This window comes from Eptatretus burgeri, chromosome 6 (genome assembly GCF_056783735.1).
Source record: "Eptatretus burgeri isolate ZD-2024b chromosome 6, Ebu_testis_v1, whole genome shotgun sequence".
Lineage (NCBI taxonomy): Eukaryota > Metazoa > Chordata > Myxini > Myxiniformes > Myxinidae > Eptatretus > Eptatretus burgeri.
This window is the reverse complement of record NC_140966.1, coordinates 86,073,887-86,097,387: the sequence shown is the minus strand read 5'-3', so window position 1 is coordinate 86,097,387 and position 23,501 is coordinate 86,073,887. Positions and strand designations below refer to the sequence as shown.

Sequence of the window (23,501 nt, the reverse complement as noted above, 5' to 3'; positions counted from 1 at the left end):
GCGGGTGACATTGGTTTATCTTTTTTTTTAGTCCGTCTGCCTGTCTGACAATGAAATAAAATTGAAAATCATTCCAAACAGGAAACGAACTGTTTTTACAGATGCCATAAGGACCACAAACAACAGGCACGAAGAACGAATTTAACATGTTAAATAAGATGGTGCATCAATGATGGTATACCGCTGAATAAATGTTTTTATTTTCTTCAGCCTTTAAAACGTTTATTTTCTTTCAATTAATTTCTATATTTGAACACAGTTTAACACAAATTGCCTTGTTGGCACTTTTAGAAACTTCCATTTTATCAGTTCCTGGACAAAATATTATGCTATTTTACACCATCTCGACCAATCGAATGTGCTGCTCGTGCTCTTGGCATTGGGGAATTTTGAGATTGAGACAGAATGGCAGCTCGTAGGAAATATTGATTGTGCTCAGCAACACAAAGCAAGGGCTTAAAGGTTCCCCGATATGCAAAATAAACTTGTTATTTATAAATTAACTTGACCTTCCCAGTGAAGAAATCACCCATGTTTTTTTTTTTAATCAAAAATTTGATTAGAGCAATATTTCGATCATTTATTGTGCTTTTCACAACTTGCTATGCCCCGCCCCTAAAAAAAGCTGACCAGTGAATCGCAGCGTGACGTCACATACAGTAACTCGCACAGAGTGGATTGACTCGAGATTTCTAGAGTCTAGACCAGCGTTTCTCAACCTTTTTACCCTTGTGGAACCCTTGAAATAGTTTTCATGTCTCAGGGAACCCCTGCATTAAAATTATTATATACCATTATTAACATCTAGATCTTTTATATTTTTATCGTAGTTCACGTGGTAAATATAATATATTTTTTTCGGATACCTGGTTTAAGGAAAAAATGACCCCCTTTTTGTCAAATTTATTGGCAATGAAAAAAAAAAAACATACTGCTCGTTTATGAGACCTCACACCGAGGTTTTAATTCACAAAAAAAAAAACACACCTCATGTAACTTGATAAACAAAACTTAAACAAATAAAGGTAAACAGAAGAACTAACCAAGAGAGAGAGAGCGAGAGAGCGAGAGAGCGAGAGAGCGAGAGAGCGAGAGAGCGAGAGAGCGAGAGAGCGAGAGAGCGAGAGAGCGCGAGAGCGCGAGAGCGCGAGAGCGAGAGAGCGAGAGAGCGAGAGAGAGAGAGAGAGAGAGAGAGAGAGAGAGAGGAGAGCGCGAGAGAGAGAGAGAGAGAGAGAGAGAGAGAGAGAGAGAGAGAGAGAGAGAGAGACACACTCTGAGACTTTGTGCTAGGAAGCAGAGAGAAGATAGATGGACACCGTACATGCGTCCCGTACTTGAGTCAGTCACTCAATGATACACGAATCTGCCACGTACAGGACGTTCACAAACCCGTAAGGGCGGTTTCACACTGGCGCCATATAGACATCGTTAAATACATTCCCTATGGTTGTTATAATTGTAAATAATATAAGAGGTTGAAGCCTCTATCATAATAACCAAGGAGTTTCCAACAATATGCCGTACGTGTATGGTTAAATTACGAATATTAAATCAAACAAAAACTACTCAAAAATACATGAGCCTATTTATTACTGTTTCTCGCGGAACCCCTAGCAACCTCTTGCGGAACCCTAGGGTTCCAGGGAACCCGGTTGAGAAACACTGGTCTAGGCGAGTCCGATAAATCCGTCGTCCGCCGACTAGGTCAATAAATCTGTCTTCCGTCTGACTAGGCCGATAAATCCGACGTGCTGTAGCTTTTATTTATTATTCTCTTTTCTTCATTGTTTTCTACTGGCGCTACATGATGACAGTAGGACTAAAATAAATAAAAATGCAACAGAACGTCAGATTTGTCGGACTACTCGAGACAATTGTGTCACAAGGTGTGTTCTGCACACAAGTTTTCATCGTATCCGGACAGCGAGATTGCTTCGTTTTATGCGCGGAGAGATACGGCCGATGACATGTGCTGGCCTTGTTTGTGATTAATTTGCCGTGGGGCAACCAGAGATGCCAACTTTTGGAAATCAGAATTAGGGAGGATTTGCAACCGACACCAAATAATGTGCGCGAAGCGCACATCTTGAGCGCGGAGCGCTCGACCCTTGCGGCGGGGTCCAGGGCCCGCCTTAGGGCCCTGGAAGCTCTGGGGTTCTAGACGCTCTCTAGTGCCCTCTGAGCCCTATTTTGGAGCATTTAACATGTTAAGAATTCCCACTTTTTGAACAAAAAAGGGGAAAATTGTGCACTTTTTAATGTTACATGTATGTTAATATTAGTAAGTTAGGGGACAATCAAAGATTAACAAAAAGCACAAAAGAAGCAATATTTTTCTTACCTTACTGGCTGGTACTACTGCTGCTTGCTTTTTCCATGGCAGCTTTGCTGAGTGACAGCTGTGTGGCTCTTTTAGCCCTTCTGATTATGTCTTTGCTGTATTCTCTCTGGTAGCAAGGGGTGCTATGAGCTAGTTTTTCAATTAAGAGAGCTTCCAGGGTTTTGACACTCAAATTGGGACGAAATTCAGTATGATTCTTCCGTACAAGACTGAGTGCCCGCTCACATGATGCGTTCGAATGAGGAATGACCAAGATTCCCTTCATCACTTTGCTCAAATTAGGATACTTCTTGGCACCAGTGCAGGGATCTGTGAGCTGTGAAATCCGATGCCACTGCTCATCCACTCTCACTGTCTCAGTAGCAATTGTAGCTATGGAGGCGTCTGCCTGGTAGTGAGCGAATTCACTCTCAAGACTGTCTATGTCACTATCACCGCCACTGAACAGACAGGGGAATTTCTTGATGAAAAACTCCACACAGTCAAACCCCACTTCTTGGTGTAGCTTAACATCCAGCACCTGAGCATGCTTGGCTAATTCATCATCTAGTGGCCAGGTTTTGAAGATGTAATTGCAGGCTTTCACATAATATGAGCGAACTGCACTGAAGAAACCTTGGATGTCTGACTCACTCAGAGTGAAGGTGGATTTCTTGAGACTCCTTTGTTCCCTTATATAAAGTTTGGCATCGTTCCCAATCATGAGGTCCTCATCATTCTTCTGATGATTTCTGTCAGAGAAGGGTACATTTACCAGAGCAACCGATGACACCGATGGTTTAAAAAACCGTATGAAGATATCTTTCAGAAGACCATTCAATTCTCCGTGCAGGAGATGAATACAGGGTTCGTCTCTTTGGAGCAGAAGATTCCCCTTCTCAAAAAGCTTGTTAGCATATCGAAGGAAGAAACAATAGAGTTTTGTTTGTGGAGACAAGAACATCCTGTTGACACGTTTTTCTCTAGATTCCTGCACAGTGTTTGAGGAAGATGCGCTTTTAGTTGTAGAACTCGTAGTACACTTAGCCGCAGGGCGATCACACTTGCGTTTACTGCCAGCAGAAGAGGTCAGACTCGTAGTACCAGATCCAATTTTACGTTTGAGGAGAGAGCTTGAAGTAGGTGCAGCCAAGGAAGAAGACCTCTGATTCGAAGGTTTTGCTGAGCTTCTATCAAGTGATTTGGCAAAAGCAGAACTTAACTTGGGTCCTTCTTTGTTGGTAGATGGGACTATCACAGTCTTTCTCGACTCTGAAGGGATCTGCTTTGTAGATGAACGTGATGAAGGGCCGGTGATGCTACCTGCTCTCAGCATTGGTTTTGGTGCTGTCCCTGCTGTCTTCTTCGCAGCAGATACTGCAGTGGTAGTGGTGAATGCTGCTCCACTAGTGCTTGATCCTGCAGTGCCAGTACTGGCAGTAGATACAGTGCCGTCCTTCTTGCTCGTTGTTAGAGTCTTGGCTACAGTTGGTTGCATTTTTCTTCGTACTTCTTCTTTGAAGAAGAGGCGAAGTGGCTCCCACTGTTCAATCAGCCTGTCTAGGCACTGACCAAGGAACAGCCACCTTGTTGCGACATGCTTCAGAATCTTGTGTGTCGGGGCATCACAGAGTTCTTGCAGTGCTTTCACTCCTTTGACGCGTTTACTACTTTTGTCCAAGTAGTGGTAAATATCGATGAGAAAGTCATCTAATTCAATGGGTAAGGCCTGAGCCGCCTTCTTGGCCATATTGTGAATCATATGGCAAGGGCATCCCATGATGTAGCACTCTGGATTTTGTTTGTGGATATAAGCAGCGACTCCTTTGTGCTTGCCCACCATGACAGAGGCATTATCAGCACAAAAGGAAACACAATTTCCCCACGGAATTTTCCTGTCACTGAACTCATGATCAAGCAGTTTGAAAATGTTTTCACCAGTGGAATCTTGTTTGCACGCAGGCAAACTTAGCAAACCTTGCTTCACAATCCCAGCACTGTTGTCATAGTACGAAATCAGGACAGGATATAGCTGGGCCTCACCACTGTCATTGCTACCGTCTGTAGGTAGGCTAAATGGAGCTAGTCTAGCAATATCGGCAATAGATGAAGCAGTAACATTTGACAACTCACCAATTATTGATGAAGTTTTTGTTCTTGCACATCCATACTTTGAAGCAACTTTTGAATCTGGAAACATCTTTTGAAATAGAGGTCCAGCATGATCTGAGACTGATATGGGCAAGTTATGTTCCACAATAAATCCACTAAAGAGAAGTTCCGCTCGGGTAACATCCTCTTCCTCGCTTGTCCCTTGTTTGGTGAAATAATTCAGAAGTGTACCGGTACTCGTGCTCGAAGATCTCTCCTTTGCAATGTCTGTGTGCCGTTTGCTTCCAACGTGCTTCCGAATATCATCGCGACCTCCGTGCTCAACTGAAATATCAACGCTGCATACTGTACAATACGCATGATGAATTCCTCTTTCAGACTTTCGAATACACGGGTATTGGAGACTGTATTCGGTCTTGTACTTCTGAGACCATTTCTTGGTCTTCGTAAGCTTCTTTTCTGCCATTTCGTAATCAACATCGAGGGCTTGAACCATCGGTAACTTCGAAGTCGATGTTCCACAGCTGCAGCGCGACTCGTAGAACTCTAGCGGCTGTTAAACACCGCACGGTGGTCGCGACCGCCGGGCTGGTACGGGGCCCAGCTGCATGCAGTGAGCGTATCGCATGCATATACACTGTGCATACATACCGCATGCACTGTATTGCACACATACCGCATGCACTAAATCTCAGTGCATGATCGCATAAGCGAGATCCAGACCCAATGTTTCGCTGCTCCTCATTTGAATTTGCAATTTTTTACGTACAATTTGGTAGCAGCGAACGTTATGGAGTTACCACATGCTATACGTAGCAGACGATGCTTTTCATTCAATTCTCATACTAGTACATTCTGATTAGTGAACAGTGCAAAAATATCAAAATTTCGGGAGGATAAGGATAGTGATCGTAAGGGCGGGAGTTTGGGTGAATTTTCGGAAGCCTCCCGATGAAATCGGGAGGGTTGGCATCTATGGGCAACATGTCCGCTGCGCTGTTCACGTCACCTCACTAAAATATTTCTGATATTGAGCAGTATGCAAGTCGAATCTACATTATTGAATTACGAATAGGATTTAGTCTAACCAGTTATTATTTCCGAGTCTTCCTTCAATGTCCTCCCAATCATCATGAACTCCGGGAATTTCATCGCCATTTTCCTCTGCCTGTCCTGCGTAGGGCTCGAACTGGTAAGGCCGTATTTCATTTCTAGCTGCCTGAACTTCACCTCCCGCGACTATGTTATCCGACAATTCTCCATCTGATTCAGACCAAAATGCTTCATTTCTCTCACACTCACTGTCGTTACCAGACAAGTGAAAGTCCATGTCATCCATTATTCAAAACCAAATGTTCGATTTTTTTAAAGCAGAAATGAACGAAGCGATTGAGTCGACCAATCAAATGTGGAAACACACAGCAAGCCAAAAGAATCACGTAGACCACCAACCCGAGTAATTTACGTGCAGCCTTTGACATCCTGTAGTTGACGTCATGTGGGTTACGCCCCTTTCAGGAGAATTTTTAGGGGCGTTCCCAAAGAAGAAAGAATGAGTTTTGTGAAAAAACATTGCCAGATCTGAAATCACGATGAAAAACTCCTCTAGGACATATATAAATGAAATTTATGTACTTTGGCATGTCAGGCGACCTGGCATGTCAGGGTTGACTCAGCCTGCCATCCTTCCGAGGTCGGCGAAATGAGTACCAGTTGTACTGGGCCCGGTGTATGCCCCGGTTAGAATAGGTGTACCATATCCCTGTGTGTCGTAAGAGGCGACCAGGGTTGCGTCAGGAAGGGCATCCGGCGTAAAAACCTATGCCAAATCATTATGCGGACAACAAAACGAATTTCCATACCGGATCGGTCGAGGCCCGGGTTACCAACGACCGCCACCGGTACCGGTGGTCAGCAGGGTACCAGTGGAAATTGTGCTACTGCTGGGCGAAGGAGGAGAAGGAGACGGGGAAGGCGAGTCCGGAGGCAGTGGGAGAGGGGGAAGGGTAGAAGTGTGGAGGTGAGAGTTGGAACTCTGAATGTTGGGACGATGACTGGCAAAGGGCGAGAGTTGGCTGATATGATGGAGAGAAGAAAGGTGGACATACTGTGTGTACAAGAGACCAAGTGGATGGGGAGTAAGGCGAGGAGCATTGGAGGTGGTTTCAAACTGTTCTACCATGGTGTGGATGGGAGGAGAAATGGTGTCGGGATAATCCTGAAGGAAGATCATGTCAAGAGGGTATTGGAGGTGAGGAGGGTGTCTGACCGAGTGATGAGTGTGAAGTTGGAAATTGAAGGGGTGATGATGAATGTCATCAGTGCATATGCCCCACATATGGGGTGTGAGATGGAGTATAAAGAAGATTTCTGGAGGGAGTTAGATGAAGTGGTGGAGAGTGTATCCAAGGATGAAAGAGTGGTGATTGGAGCAGATTTCAATGGACATGTTGGGGAAGGGAATAAAGAGGATGAGGAGGTGATGGGGAGGTACGGTCTCAACAAGAGAAATGTGGAAGGGCAAATGGTGGTAGTTTGCAAAAAGAATGGAAATGGCAGTGGTAAACACGTATTTCAAGAAGAAGGAGGAACACAGGGTGACATACAAGAGTGGAGGAAAGTGCACACAGGTGGATTACATCTTAAGTAGGAGATGCAACCTGAAAGAGATTAGTGACTGTAAGGTTGTGGCAGGGGAGAGTGTAGCTCGACAGCATCGATTGGTGGTCTGTAGGATGACTTTAGAGGTGAGGTTGAGGAAGAGAGTGAGGGCTGAACCAAGGACCCGATGGTGGAAGCTGAAGGAGGAAGACTGTTGCGTGAAATTTTGGGAGGAGGTGAGACAGGCGTTGGATGGTGGTAAAGATGGGTGGGATGATTGGGCAACGACAGCAGAAGTTGTGAGGGAGATAGCTAGGAAGGTACTTGGTGTGACATCTGGACAGAGGAAGGAAGATAAGGAGACTTGGTGGTGGAATGAGGAAGTACAGGAAAGTATAAGGAAGAAGGGGTTGGCGAAAAAGAAGTGGGATAGTCAGAGGGATGAAGAAAGTCTGCAGGAGTACAAGGAGTGGCGTCGAAAAGCAAAAAGAGAGGTGGCTAAGGCCAAGGAAAAGGCATATGACGAGCTGTATGAGAAGTTGGATACAAAAGAAGGGGAAAAGGATTTATACCGATTGGCAAGACAGAGGGACCGAGCTGGGAAGGATGTGCTGCAGGTTAGGGTGATAAAGGACGCAAATGGGAACGTGCTGACGAGCGAGGAGAGTGTGTTGAGAAGGTGGATGGAGTACTTTGAGGAGCTGATGAATGAAGAAAATGAGAGAGAGAGAAGGTTGGAAGAGGTGGAGATAGTGAATCTGGAAGTGGGGTGGATCAGTAAGGATGAAGTGAGGACTGCTATGAAGAAGATGAAAAGTGGAAAGGCAGTTGGCTCAGATGGTATACCAGTGGAGGCATGGAAGTGCTTAGGAGAGATGGCAGTGGGGTTGTTAACCAGATTGTTTAATAAAGTCTTGGAAAGTGAGAGGATGCCGGAGGAGTGGAGATTAAGTGTACTGGTTCCGATTTTCAAGAATAAGGGTGATGTGCAGAGCTGTGGAAATTACAGAGGGATAAAGTTGTTCAGCCACACCATGAAGTTGTGGGAAAGAGTAGTGGAAGCTCGGTTGAGAGGAGATGTGATGATCTGTGAGCAGCAATATGGCTTTATGCCAGGAAAGAGCACCACTGATGCAATGTTTGCTTTGAGAATGTTGATGGAGAAGTATAGGGAAGGCCAGAAAGAGTTACATTGTGTGTTTGTGGATTTAGAGAAAGCTTGTGATAGGGTGCCAAGAGAGGAGTTGTGGCATTGTATGAGGAAGTCGGGAGTGGTGGAGAAGTATGTGAGGATCGTGCAGGATATGTATGAGGAGAGTGTGACAGCGGTGAGGTGTGCGGTAGGAATGACGGACCGGTTTAAGGTTAAAGTGGGATTGCACCAAGGATCGACTCTGAGCCCTTTCCTGTTTGCAATGGTGATGGACAGGTTGATGGACGAGATCAGACTGGAGTCTCCATGGACCATGATGTTCGCGGATGACATCATGATCTGTAGGGAGAGTAGGGAGCAGGCTGAATCGAGCCTTGAGAGGTGGAGGTACGCACTGGAGAGAAGGGGAATGTTAGTCAGTAGGAGTAAGACGGAGTACATGTGCGTAAATGAGAGGGAGGGTGGTGGTATGGTGCAGTTGCAAGGAGTTGAGGTGGGGAAGGTGGATTGGTTTAAATACTTGGGATCAACTGTCCAAAGTAACGGAGAGTGTGGGAGAGAAGTGAAAAAGAGAGTGCAGGCAGGATGGAGTGGGTGGAGAAGAGTTGCAGGAGTGATTTGTGACAGAAGGGTAGCTGCAAGAGTGAAGGGGAAAGTATACAAGACGGTAGTGAGACCAGCTATGTTGTATGGTTTGGAGGCGGTGGCGCTAACAAAAAGACAGGAAGCAGAGCTGGAGGTGGCAGAGTTAAAGATGCTGCGATTCTCGTTGGGAGTGACGAGGATGGATAGGATAAGAAATGAGTGTATTAGAGGGACAGCGCAGGTAGGACGGTTTGGAGACAAAGTGAGAGAGGCGAGATTGAGATGGTTTGGACATGTGCACAGGAGGGAAGCGGAGTATATCGGGAGAAGGATGTTGAAGATGGAGCCGCCAGGCAGGAGGAGAAGAGGAAGGCCAAAGAAGAGGTTCATGGATGCGGTGAGGGCGGACATGCGGGTGGTTGGAGTGTCAATGGAAGATGTGGAGGATAGAGCGAAATGGAGACGGTTGGTCCGCTGTGGCGACCCCTAACGGGAGCAAGCCGAAAGAGGAAGAGCATGTCAGGCGACCTTTAAAAGATCCTTCCCATGTCCTTTTTCTCAAGTCTGCACAGGGTAAGGTATTCTATGAACTCTCTCATTTCTTCAGTGCTGGTGTACTTTTACAAAACTCCCTAGTACATTTACAAACCGAAATTACCCCAAAATAATGTGTTGAGTCTGAGATGAAACAATGAATGGCTTCTCAAAGAGTTGGACTGATTTGTTGACATCAATATATTATTTCAATATTAGGACTTAATGAAAAATGTTGAAGATGTATTTGATATGTTTATTATCATCATAAACAACTGGACTGCCGGTTTTTCAGTGATTTTTTGTAATTCATTTGGCAGTTATAACTACGTAGAAATCATATTGTAGACCAGTCCTGATCTGTTCGTTAAAACTACGTATTTATGCATCTATTTTATTTACAATTCTCTTGATAACTTTAATATTTGTTTAATAAGCAACTGTGCAATCATATGGAAAGACAGAAAACTCAGCACAAAATTTACACAATCTTGCACATGGAAAACTGCAGGAAATTCACTTGAAGAACCACAGTTGTTGACCAAGTTTGAGAAGTTCAGCTCTAAAAGCAGCAGATGAAGGAAGACAAGACTAGATCAAAGCAGAAGCTAACTGCAGGATGAAGGTAGCCAAATGTAAACCTTAAAAGCTCTTTTTGTCACGCTGAACCTCCACTCAAATACACACTCATTTAATGGCCTCCTGAGAAAGCTTTGCCCTGGAATTCTCACCAATTAGACAACAGAAATGCCCCAAGAAATAACAATTTCAGTAATTTTATAAATGCCACACGATGCAAGAAAGATCTCCAGAGAAAACAACAACGAGACGACACAGAACTGACCAATGAATGACATCAACTTTGGGAATCAGCCTCCTTCAGAATTGATGCGATGTTCGTCTTAATTTCTTAAAGTCACTTCCATGAACTCCCATCCAAGCTAAAGTTTATCAATGTGCTCAATGCATCTGCAGTTGTCTTATACAAGTGGTTCGTGCTTCAGGTAGTGTCTCAGCTTGCCATAATCCAGTCCTTAAGTCTGCACATCAGTGAAGTTTGCATCCAGACAAAATGTGACTGTAAATCTACAAGCTTTAGCGATTTGGATCACTTGATATGCTAATTGGCTTCTTCATTAAAAGTGAGAGCAGGGACAGCTGACACTGAAGCTGTTATACCAGCTTAATTGGTGCTCTCAGGAGCACAGAGAAGGAGTTACTAAAGGATGTAGAGGAATCATGTGTAGCATTATAAAAGGGTGAGAGAACAGAGGGTAAGGGGTGGAATAATTGACGTGGGCTGAGGTAGAACAGAACAAGCTATGGTGATGAAAAGAGGATATCAATGCAATATTTCCATGCAATAACTCTAATACAATTAGGACATGGGGGAAAAAAACTGACAAAGGTGCACGCCTTCAAAAATGACTGCAATTTCACTGATAATTATGAAAATAGCCAGAAAAAGAAAAATAAGAATAGAGACAATTCAAATTGAGAAAAAAAGGGGGAGATAGAACAGAAGTTTGATGGTTGGATCAATGAGAAGAGGAGAGAAAAGGGAAAGGAGTTGAGCTAAGATAAGCATAATTAGAGGAGATGGAATGGACATGTATGAAGCATATGCATCTTGGGAGGGAAGGGGAGGTGCAGGGTAGGGTGGGGGGTTAAAATAATAGTTTTTAATTATATAATAAGTTGTTTTCTTCCAGACATCTTTCATCCTCTTAATATAATTCAGTCTGTCCATCTGTCTGTTCCCAGGTACCGCAAAAACAGCTGAACCAATCGCAACCATTTTTTTGGTGTGTAATTCTGGGACCCCTGGAAATAAAATAGGCAAAAATATAATAGCATAACCCACTTGACGGCTCCAGTAGGGAGCAGGTGCTTCTAGTATATACAATATATAGATGGCCTCCAACATCACTTAAATATGACGAATGGGCACCTTGTCCCAGCTGGTGTAATATTGTCGTGGTGCCGGTTTCGGTGGAGAGGACGACTGCTAGATGGAGCAGTTGGGCCGTCTCCCACCGAACACCGGAAATGAAGGTCGTAACCTTCGGATAACTCCGAAGGTCATGGGTCACGGACCGTGGACGCCAATATTTTGACGGCGTGGGGTTAATTGTCTAATTCCAATTTACCTAAGTACCCACGCCATCTAACTACCGGGGAAGCCACACCCTCAGCCGACTTTGTCCGAACCAAGTCGCTGTTACCGACTCGGATCTGGCGTCACCGAGCGGGGATTACCAAAGCCTGCCGGACCAAATGAACAATTTACGGCACAATCGGCCTTCCTGACTCTCAAGCCCGAACCATACTGGGTCAATGATAGAAACGACAGGCAACGAGCTGGTACATTTAACAGGGGTTTATTTACAGTAATCGGGAAGGGAGGGAAACACAGAGCGGACTTAATCACGAATATGCAGGAAAATGTACAATGAAATCACTTAAACAGTTCTACTTACAGACCAGCCACAGACAGACACACACACCGAAAAAGAAATTGACCTCGTGGGTCTTTATTCGGCCCTTCAGCCGAGGAGGATAGTTCAGCTGGGGGTCAGAATCTGGCCAGGTACCTGGCCACCTCGTGCAGTTTCACCGACTCTAACCCACGACACGGGATCCAACGAGCCCCCGATCCTGACTGCCACAAACGAAGATACGAGGACCACGGAACACCTCCGCCACGAGGAACCCGATAAAGGCCAGAGACCGCCAAAAGACCTCGGAAAAAGACCTCAGACCAGACCAAGACTGCAGACGACGACTACTGCAAACCAAAAGACCAAAGAGCCCCGACCCCCGACACGACCAACTTTCTTATCCCTTCCCCGCCGGGCGAGTGGAGGGTTCCGCTCTGAGGTAACTCGCCTCCGGATTGGTCAGGGGGGGGCGTCGGGCAGTGTCCTCCCCTCATTGGACGAGGCGAACATCCCATCTTGCTGGGGCAGAGTTGGCCCTGAGGTGATCTCACCCCCGATTGAACGAGGGGAGCTTCCATCTGGCTGGGGCGGAGTCGGCCCTGAGGTGAGGGGGCTCCGCCGACGTCCGTAGCCTTGAACACGTGGGTTATGGCGCCGTGGTGAGAAGTGAAAGCTGGGCAGGTGAAGCGCTTGTTCGCCCGCAGAGTGGGAGGAGGAGTGGTGTGAGGGTTTTGTTGTAGAAAACTAAAGAAACTCGCAGCACACACACAAAATTCCATTACCCATAAGGGACGGGACCCTAACTATAAACACATACTTAACGAAATAACTGAACTGCGGGGACTCTGGCTGTTGTGTGGAAATGGCTGCCAGATTCATAACAATATTACTTCTCCCGATTTACAAAGTCACATTACCTTTTAACTAAAAATAGTTTATTACCAAAGATAAACATAAAAGTTTAAAACTTGCATATTCACAGAACACCTTCACAGAGCATCCACAAATTTTAACGAATCACACATGAACCAGGTGAGGCTGGGAGGATGGCCTCGGAGTTACGCACATTTACCTCTCAGCTGTCTAGCCTGGGTTTGAATCTCGACCCAGTTATAAACTGTAATTTAGGTGTTCCACATGCAGGGTGATTCATTAATGTGCCAACCCTCGTATGGATGTTCAACTGAAGTCCCAAATGCCAAGATTAGTTGGTGAATGCTAAATAACCCATGGTGTCCTTCATGAAAAGTATGTGAACTACCACCAGCATCATGTGCAAATCCCAAAGTCCTGCCCAAACCATAGTTGAACGTCAAGCCTGGTGAGCTGGATCGTGAAAGGCTTGGACCAAGCTTCCTCCGGCCAACCCCACAACAACGTAGGAATAACTGTGGCCATTAAAGACGAAGAAGACACACGGATTGTGTATTCACTGCCTTGGGCTTCTGCCTTCCTAATGGAGAGAAAGTTTTCGGTTCGACCGAATTAGCTTTGTTACATCAGTCAAATTCAAAACTGAATTCCGATCCAACTTTGTCTTCATTATGGTAACACACACTGGAGCATATCTACAATAGTACAGTATGTGCAACACTTAGTGAACCTTCCTTGTGCTCTTGCATGCACAGTATAGTATTTGCCTTATTGATTGGATTTTGTTGAGTGTGTGACAAGGAAGAATTGATTTGATTTTGGTGAAGATCCAAATCCTGATTCGGATCCGAGAGTTTCTTAATTTTCTAAATGATTCTTCACTTTTGACTGATGGGGCCAAAAACGATATATCGTGCGATATTTCAAAAAGTTATGGACAGATTATGACAAAACAAGGTGGATGAGTTAGTTAGGTAACAAGAACAAGCAGATTCGATTTTGGTTCAGGTCCGGATCCAAATATGGCCTGTCAGTCATCAGTGGGATACATAATGTAACCTGTTCAGCCTGGCGGAGGAGTGCCATTCTAGTTGTTGCTGCTCTCGTCCTGGCTATGGTTGTTGTTTGTGCGCTTCTTCCATGTACTGTTATATTAATTTTATTGCTTTGAGAAGTATTACTAGATTGTAATATGAAAAAAAAAATTAATGCAAAAGGATGTAGGTATGGTATTCCAAAAAATATGTAAACATGATAGAGATGGTCACAAATTATCATGTGAAACCATCCCTACATCTTTCTTTGAATAATCGTTGTTCCCTGTCCATCCCTGCATCCATTTGCAATGATGCATATTGATTGTTTTCCTGTTTGAATTGGACCAGTGAAATATTAAACTGTTAAAACGCACACACACACACACACACACACACACACACACACACACACACACACACACACACACACACACACACACACACACACACACACACACACACACACACACACACACACACACACACACACACACACACACACACACTTCTGGCTAAAGCAATTGAATGCTCTCCATGTTCACCATGCTCAAGCATTCAATCAACTTATCCAAGGTGAAAAGGAAATGGAAGAGTGGCTCACAGAATGAAACAACTTCCTCATCCCAAAATCTGAAGAAACTCAACTATCTCACAAATGCTGACCAATAACCTGTCTACCAACAGCATAAAAACTTGTGATAGGATTCATCGCAGAAACGATGTACCACCACCTAACACAACAAGGAGGCCTAGAAGCAGAACAGAAGGGAGGGAAAAGAGGACATCATGGAACAATAGATCACCTACTGGGATCTACAAGGACATACTTGAAAACTAAAATTATAAGAACCAATTTGTCCACAGCATGAATAGACTACAAAAAAGCTTTTGATAATGTTTCACATTCATGGATGATAACATGCATACAGGTGTAAAAGATCAACCCCCAAATAATCAAACTGATTGAGAAAGCAATGGAGCTCTGGAACACCAAACTGATATTACAGCAGTTGGAAGGAAAGATTGAAATACTAATACAGGGGGTGAAGATATGATGTGGAATCTTTCAGGGTGACAGCCTTTTGACCCTCCTTTTTTGTCTGGCCATGGACCCACTGAGGAAACTCATCAATGAGCAAGGACATAGATACACCCTGACAACCAATAGAACATCCAAAGAAATAGGAAAGGTGACACATCTACTGCACATAGAAGATTTAAAGCTCTTCGCCCCAAATGACAAAATAATTTGAAAGAACTAAAACTAGTAAAACAGTTCTCCGAGGACATTCAAATGGAATTTGGACTAGATAATTGTGCCAAGTGCACATTTGTAAACGGTAAACCACCAAAAACAGACAACATAACTAGAGGGGGAGCACTCGGGAGAGTGCAAAACCTCCGCCGCCAATACTGCTGGGTCACTCAAGTGAACCTTATATCTTATTCATTAAATACTAGTACGTGCCCGTAAAAAAAAAAATAATAATAATAATTAAAAAAAATAATAATAAATAAATAAACCACACAGGCCGTTTCTTCGCTCTCACGTGCCCGTACGTGCGTGACCCGGAAGTTCGATATTATTCGCAGTTACGATTATTCGCAATTTATTTTTAATACCCAATAATTCAATTAGCGCCAACGTATTTTACCTTTTGCAATGTTGTGGCAAGGAAAAACAAAAAGAGAAGAGAAGAGAGAGAAAAAATTTACTTCCTGGTTCGGAGCATACCAGCACTCTGATGTTCCCGAAAATTATACACCGTCTAATATGAAAACGATCATAACTTGGGCCATTGTGTTTATCTATAAATGTGCATAAGAAATCGAGAAATTATTAGAATACACGAAGTCATCACTCTCCGGAAGCCCGTACGTTGTAACCTGTAATGGGGAACGCGGCTGAGGTTCCCTTCCCCGTCGGCCACGCCCACGCAACAACGTGTCTTCCCATTGGATGGTAAATAAATGGCCATAACCTGGGAGACACTTGTCCGATTAATATCAAACCTTGAAAAGGCACATACTCAGGTCCCCAGAAATATACCTGGCAAGTTTCAATTAGATCGGACCAGTGGTTGTCGAGAAACAGCGGTCACACAAACACACACACAGACACACACACAGAGATTGCTGGAATTATAGATAGATGATGTCAACAGTGCTGTAAGTTATAGTTCTTTTCTCCAACATTTTTTTTTTGGGAGGGGGGGGGTTGGAAATCCCTTAAAACATGTAGAAATGCAAAAAAAAGAAATCTAAATTTGGTTGAAAAAAAAGTTGCAAAAAATGTGTTTTTCTCGAACAATTTTTTTTTTGGGGGGGAGGGGGGGTTGGAAATCACTTAAAACATGTAGAAATGGCAAAAAAAAAATTTTCTCTAAAATTTTTTTTTGGGGGGGGGTTGGAAATCACTTAAAACATGTAGAAATTCAAAAAAAAAATTCTTTAACAATTTTTTTGGGGGGGCGGGACCAAGTCCAAAATCTAATGGCATGATCCTTGGACCATACCTAACCCCCCCACCATGTTTCGTCGAAATCCGTCGAGGAGTTTTTCCGTAATACTGTTCACAAACAAACAAACAAACAAACAAGCAGTCATAGACTGGTACTTACGAAATCGTCAACTTGACCTCTGACCTTGTCTAATAAGAGCTGTCTCTAGAGAAGATAGCGACGCAAAACAGAAGATTCTACGATGATTCTGCACCAAACCATCAAAAATCAAATGTTTTGGATGTTTGACCTCACTGTGACCTTGACCTTTGACCGATTTTGACCAAAATCTAATCAGCGCTAGCCACCACCCTCCTGAATCACGTGGTGTAATTTGACATTGGTAGCTTCTTCCGTTCTCGATTAATCTGTACCAAACCATCAAAAATCGAATATTTGACCTCACTGTGACCTTGACCTTTGACCGATTTTAACCAAAATCTAATCTGCACTAGCCATCACCCTCCTGAATCACGTGGTGTAATTTGACATTGGTAGCTTCTTCGGTTCTCGAGTTATCGTGCCTACAAACAAACAAACAAACAAACAGAAACAGAAGTCATCAATATACTTTCGAAATCTTTAGATTTCGTAAGTAAAAAAACAAACAGAGAGGGGTGGGTGAAAACAGTAACCTCCGATCTTCGATGGCGGAGGTTAAAAATTGACCTTGAATCAACAAAACAGTAGTTGGAAAACGAAGCATCATACAAATACCTCGGAGTAGAAGAGAGCCACCAAATATATCACAAACAAATGCGCAAAGCAATCACGAAAGAATACCTGCACAGAACGAAGCTGATTGTGAAAACATACCTCTCCCCAAGAAACAAAATCAAAGCCATAAACCAATGGGATAAAAGCCATAAAATAAACCAATACCAGTGTTACAATACATCTGTGGAATAATAAACTGGCCCCAATCAGAAATCAATAAGTTAGAGATCAAAACAAGAAAACTACTTACGACCCACAAAATGTTCTACAAAACCAGTGCATCCTGAGAATGTACCTGCCGAGATGAGAGCGAGGGAGCAGCCTGATGTAACTCAACCAGGTGCACAGAGCGACGAGTGAAGGACTAGCTGAGTTTGTGAAATGCAATTTGATTCAATTCGTAAACAAACATGAACACAACAAACCTGAAAAAGTATTTCTCGGTCGCCCTGCAAAAAATTTCCAAAAACAGGTGCGAACAGAAGATACCGCACAGGAAAATGAAACAGCAACAAATACAGCCCCAACGAATGCAAAATAGACAAATTAAGTTAATAAAAATTACCCCCGTGTGGGGGTGACGGTCATCTCTATTGTTTTTTTACTATCATAATCGATGAACCGTTGCCAGATATCTCCTAAAATGACAGACGAGATAGGTTTTGAAAATGGCGACTTTCACAACTTTGGTGACCTCGTGACCTTGACCCTGACCTTAAATCCGGGAAAAAAATGTCTTTGGGTATCACTCATCGACCTCTACCCACAAACAAAATTTCATCAAGATCGGAAGTAAAGTTTTCTTTGTACCGGGAGGTGTTTTTGACCATCTTCCAGGTTACGTGGCGGCCAAACGGGACGGAAATTCAAAAATCTGTCCGGTTAGATACAAGACTATAATTTTTACTATCATAATCAATAAACAGTTGCCGAATATCTTGTAGAATGGCAGACTAGATAGGTTTTGAAAATGGCGATTTTTATAACTTACGTGACCTAGTCCCTGACCTTGAACCCGGACAAAAGTTATATCGTTGTGCAACACTCATCGACCTCTACCCACATACTAAGTTTCATCAAGATTGGAAAGAAAAATTGTTGCGCGTACGGATGGACATTTGGTCCAGCTTTATTAGGTCATCTTGGTAGAGATGACCGAAAAAGAAATATCAACAAATATACACCAACAACTAGGAGAACGCCAAAGAGCAGGAAAATACAAAAAGAAATAGGACAGATTAGGGATAGACAAAAAAGGCTCATTGGAATTGCTATGAAGAGTTCAGCTCAACTGGGACAGAGAATGAATCAAAATAAATGCCCAAGATCAAGTACACCACAGAGGATTTTTAAAATGAGCCAGACAGACAAGCATAGGTTCTGCAAGACAGAAACAGAAAGTACTCGTCACCTGCTTTTGGGATGCAAAAAACTGTTATCAGAACAACTTAACACACAACAGCACAACAAAGTATGCAAAACGATTCATTGGCATATCTGCAAAAATTTCAACATCCCAGTTCAAAAAAACTCATGGAAACATGAACCAAGGGCAATAATTGAAAATGAGAACATCATGCTCACGTACGACTTGATAATCTCGTGAACATGCATACAAAACAAAGAGTTGCGACCAGATATCGTTCTCAGAAACAAAAAGGAAAAAACAGCATTGCTCAGTGAGACATCAGTACTCAGCATTTTGGCTTAAATAATGCAGAAATCAAGAAAATTACCAAATACCAGGACCTCAAAAATGAGATAAAGAGATCTTGGAAGCTGAAGAGCGTCAAAATTGCATCAGTGCTGATTGGAACAATATGGATAATAAAGAAGAACCTCACTGAGATTTTGAAAACCATCCCTGGGAATATTACCACAAACAAACTATAATTGTAGGCAGTCTGGAGTTCGGTGACGATCCTGAAAAGAACCCTCAGAACAAAACTCTGACAACAATGTTGAACAGCTTGGTCCATGAACCGTAATCCACAACCGAAACAGAGGTGGATACTTTTGAGTCCTGAGAGGTTTCCAGTCCATCTCCTTAAACCCACAAATTTAGATAACCAATGGTGCAGGCACGCGCGCACGCACGCACGCACGCACGCACGCACGCACGCACGCACACACACACACACACACACACACACACACACACACACACACACACACCGAGTGTTTGTTTTTGATTGTCAACCCAAATCAAGAGAGATGTATGGTGTTATTTGAAGAAGAAGGCATCATTTAAAGACAGATGTAGGGATGGTTTCACATGATCATTTGTTGTGACCATCCCTACCTTGTTGCCATAGTTTTTGGAGGAACATCCCTATGTTATTTTACATTTCTACCCTGTGTATGTCAAATGAAAATCAGGGCTAAGAATTAGTTCATGTCTGTCTGTCTGTCTGTCTTATCAGTTTATGATAGTCAGTTTATTATTGAGGAACAACTTATTTCAATTGAATGTTATATTTTGAACAAGAATCAGAACATGAATGAGAAGATAAGTTTGCCATTTTACAGTACTTTGTCTTCAAATTCGGCCCAACTGTACATGCACAGAGAGGAGTGAGATCACATTTTTACTATGTTTACCTGCCTGGTAGTCAAACAAAATTGAAAATCATTCCAACCAGGAAACTTACGTTTTTTAAAGTCATTATAAAGGACACAAACAACAGGCACGAGTAACAAATGTCATGTGCGAGATAGGGTGATGTAATATCGATACTGGGTAAATCAGCAGTAAAATACGGAATTAATTTATTTGTACGCCTTTAAGCCTCTTTAAAACTTTATATAAATTCAATTATAAACTTGAACACTGTATAACACAAATCGTCTTCATAATGCTTCCAAGAACCATGCTAAATATCGAAAAATAGCACGAGAGGGTGTGGCATCTGAGATAGTACAGTATTGTTGGTGAAGAAGAGGTTGTAATATGTCTCTGTGCAATGCCGTTTGACATTGCATTCTATATTGTGATCAATAAAGCCTCCATCTACTAAACTGCGACCCAAGGTCATCTGTGATGAACAAGGCTGCTTCATGTTCTATGAACTATCTAGTTACCTCCACTACTGAAGGTCGACGGCGGTTATGTTTTCACCCGTTTGTCTGTCTGTTTGTTTGCGTGCAGGATATCTCAAAAAGTTGAGGACGGATTCGGATGAAATTATGTGGGCAGGTTGGGTGTATGACAAGGATGAATCGTTTAGATTTTGGGAAAGATCCGGATCCGACGACTAGAATTTTAAAGTGATTCTTCACCATTGAGAGATCGGGCCAAAAACTATACATAGCATGATATCTCAAAAAGTTACAGATGGATTCGGATGAAACTTGGTGGACCGGTTGAGTGTGTGACAAGAATTACTTGATTCGATTTTAGTGAAGATCCGAATCCGGATCCGGATACTCGAATTTTTAAAGTGATTTTTCACCATTGAGAGAAATGACCAAAAACGATATATCACAAGATATCTCAAAAAGTTCATGGACGGATTAGGATGAAACTTGGTGGATTAGTTGTGTAGGTGATGAGAAGAAGTATATTCGATTTTGGTTCAGGAACGGATGCAGATCGAGCTTATCAGTGTGACACAGTGGTTCAGCCTGGTGGAGGTATGCACTCTACCAAGTGCCGGTCTAGTTACCTCCCCCACCGAAGGTGAAGGAGGTTATGTTTTCACCCCTTTCTGTCTGTTTGTTTGTGTGCAGGATATCTCAAAAAGTTGTGGACGGATCCGGATGAAATTTTGCAGACAGGTTTGGAGTGTGACAAGAATGAACTGATTAGATTTTGATGAAGATCCGGATCCTTACACAAGAATTTTAAAAGTGATTCTTCACCATTGAGAGATTGGGCCAAAAACTATATAGAGCATGACATCTCAAAAAGTTGTGGACAGATTCGGACGAATCTTGGTGGACATGTTGAGTGTTTGGCATCGATGAATTGATTCGATTTTGGTGAAGATCCGAACCCGGATCTAGATACGAGAATAATTTAATTTATGAAGTGATTCTTCACCATTGAGAGATAGGGCCAAAAACGATATATAGCATGATATCTCAAAAATGTATGGGGCCCAATATGTTCTCGTGGATCAGACATTGTGTGGCAGAGGTAGGTATGCACTCTAACGAGTGCCCTTCTAGTTATTACTTGTTTCTGTAGTTGAAAAAAAAAATCTTGTCGATTCTGTGTGAAAACACTTTGCACTATGAAATATCCTGTGGATTATGTGTGAAAACCTTTATATTAAACATTTGTACTCTTACATAACTAGCAGATACTCCCAGAAATTCTGTGCAACGTAAAACGTGACTTCAATCATATTACAATGTAAAGAACAATTAAATATCACGTGAATTTAATAATGTCCGGCGATGTTCTCCCGAAAGATGTTGCTTGAACAAACCACCCCTTCCCCCACCCCTCACAGAAGAATGAAGTATTCTTTTCAAAAGGGAAATAAAATGTACCAAGGATACATGCAAATCAGCTACCACGGCTGTAGCTTTAATCCAAACCCAATAGTACACCTGTAAATCGATTCCAAATCAAAGTTGCACAACTCCAATGACATCATTTCTGAACAAATGCAGTTTGTCCAGCCATTGTGCTTTGCTCCAATGTGGTGTGTCTAGCTATGGTGCAGTGATTAAGTGAAGGAAGGAGAGTCAATCTCAGGAAAGGGTGTAGGCCTCATCGCTCTCGACTACTCCGTTTAAGGGTACAGGACGTGCAGAGCCCGATACATTGCCAGCCAACCTCTCAGGTTCTGCTCGTTCAGAAGTTAGCGATTTAAGTCCTGTAGTCTCATTCTCCGTGTCTCTTCGTGACCTGGTCCTCATTTTCCTGGGCTGTTCAAGACTCAGACTCGCAGATTACACATTGTCCACGATGCAAACACATACCCGTAGCTCTCAAAACCCACGAGGTAAAACCAGAAACCGAAAGCTTTGGTGTCCATGATGTAAACGCACACTGGTAACTCTCAAACCCCACCAGTTAAAACCAGAAAGCGGAAGTTTTGGTCTGATTAGAGTTGATTTCTCCTGCATGCGACTGATGGTACAACTCGGGTTTGGCAGCAATCTAACGCAGACTGTACACTGAAGAACATTGTTGAGTTGATCCCATTTGGTGGTGGATCCGTTATGCTATAGAGCTGCCAGTTATGATTATAAGTTTGACATTGTCACTGGACTGGTAATCTGGCTGGCAAAAAGTACCATATTGACATTTTGAATTGTGTTTTTCCACATTTTCAGATTAAAAAAAATTAAAATCAACAAAATCTCTGAATTTGTCTCTTCGTTTGGCGAACATGCATACTTTATCAATTCTTCTTCTAATCCTCCTCTTCTCTTTATAAGGGGTGAGTTCAGATGATACCATGCTTCGGCCCTGCCCTGACCATGATACCCCTCCACCCCTTTTGTCCTCACCCAACTCTCTCCACTCTCAAACCACCCCCACCTCACGGATATCCCTCCTTACACAATCACAATCAATAGATGGCTTTATTCTTCATAAACGTTACAGTTTCTGAATAATTAACTCAGTTATTGCTATATGATCCAAAAAAAAAAAAACACAGCCAGTGCTCAACTTACACCCATTTGTATAGTACTCAAAATGTTGATATAATAGTTACTTTGAATAAATGAACTACTGTATTTCACATTGATGTGTAAAAAATATTAAAGCGTTTGTAAATTTACACATTTTCAGAAAAAAACTTACAAAATTGTAAATACTGAAGGAGGACATTTGACCCATCCTGGCTGTGTCATATCTATATACGAGAACAACCATCTAATTATACAGCGAACGCATACAAAGACTGGCCAGTGTACAGGTACACAATGCTTCCTTTTTTAATTAAAAAAAAAAGATAGTGGGATCTATAACTTTCACAACCTATCTGTAGATGGGACAGCCAGATTTAAGTCCCTGTGTAAAGTACTGTGTGCTCCATGATGCATGCCCCAGGCAATAGCACAAAGACCAGAGTGATAAAATGTGAGCATGCTCCAAATGAAGCCAACTTACCATGACCGTCTTATTCCTTTGTGATATAATTAATGTACAAGACATGGACCTTGGTCAAACCTACCCGGTACGATTCACATAATAAACACTATCAGCTGAAGCACACAAGTAGCCAGAACAAAATAAAGAAGTACTAAACTACAGACAGGAGTAACAGTGAAGGTACATTTAATATATTACCCAGAGTTCCACAAGGTTTGTTCTTGTAAGTGCAGATGTCATACCTGCAAAGCAACAGAAACAAGGCAGGTAAGGAATGGCATTTTAATTGAAGGTGGAAAATACAACTTTTTAAGACTTTTTTTTTTCCTCAAAGGTGATGATGATCATGATGATCATGATGATGATCATGATCATGATCATGATCATGATCATGATGATGATGAAACTTAATCAGGGCATCAATGCATCTCCACAGTAAATTAACAAAGCTGAGTGTCAAAGAGTGACAAAAGAGTGTCACACTGATTGTAAAAGGCTAGTGCGCTTGGGATACAAAATAATTTTGTGAATAGTGTAAAAGAAATCCAGAAACATGAAATGATTGTTCAAAC

At 42.6% G+C, this 23,501-nt stretch overlaps 1 protein-coding gene across 10 annotated transcripts in view; it reads right to left on the bottom strand.

Moving 5' to 3' along the window:
* The window catches only part of LOC147025248 (A disintegrin and metalloproteinase with thrombospondin motifs 6-like), a 416,527-nt gene that overhangs the window by 238,920 nt on the left and 154,106 nt on the right, over window positions 1-23,501 (bottom strand). For all 10 annotated transcript variants that reach the window (XR_015059408.1, XM_085886030.1, XM_085886034.1 and 7 more), the window contains one exon: window positions 23,128-23,171. Coding sequence is in view for 9 of the 10 variants with exons in the window: in XM_085886030.1 (XP_085742156.1) it covers window positions 23,128-23,171 (44 nt within the window). In the remaining variant the exon portion in view is untranslated. The remainder of the gene's footprint in view (window positions 1-23,127; window positions 23,172-23,501) is intronic.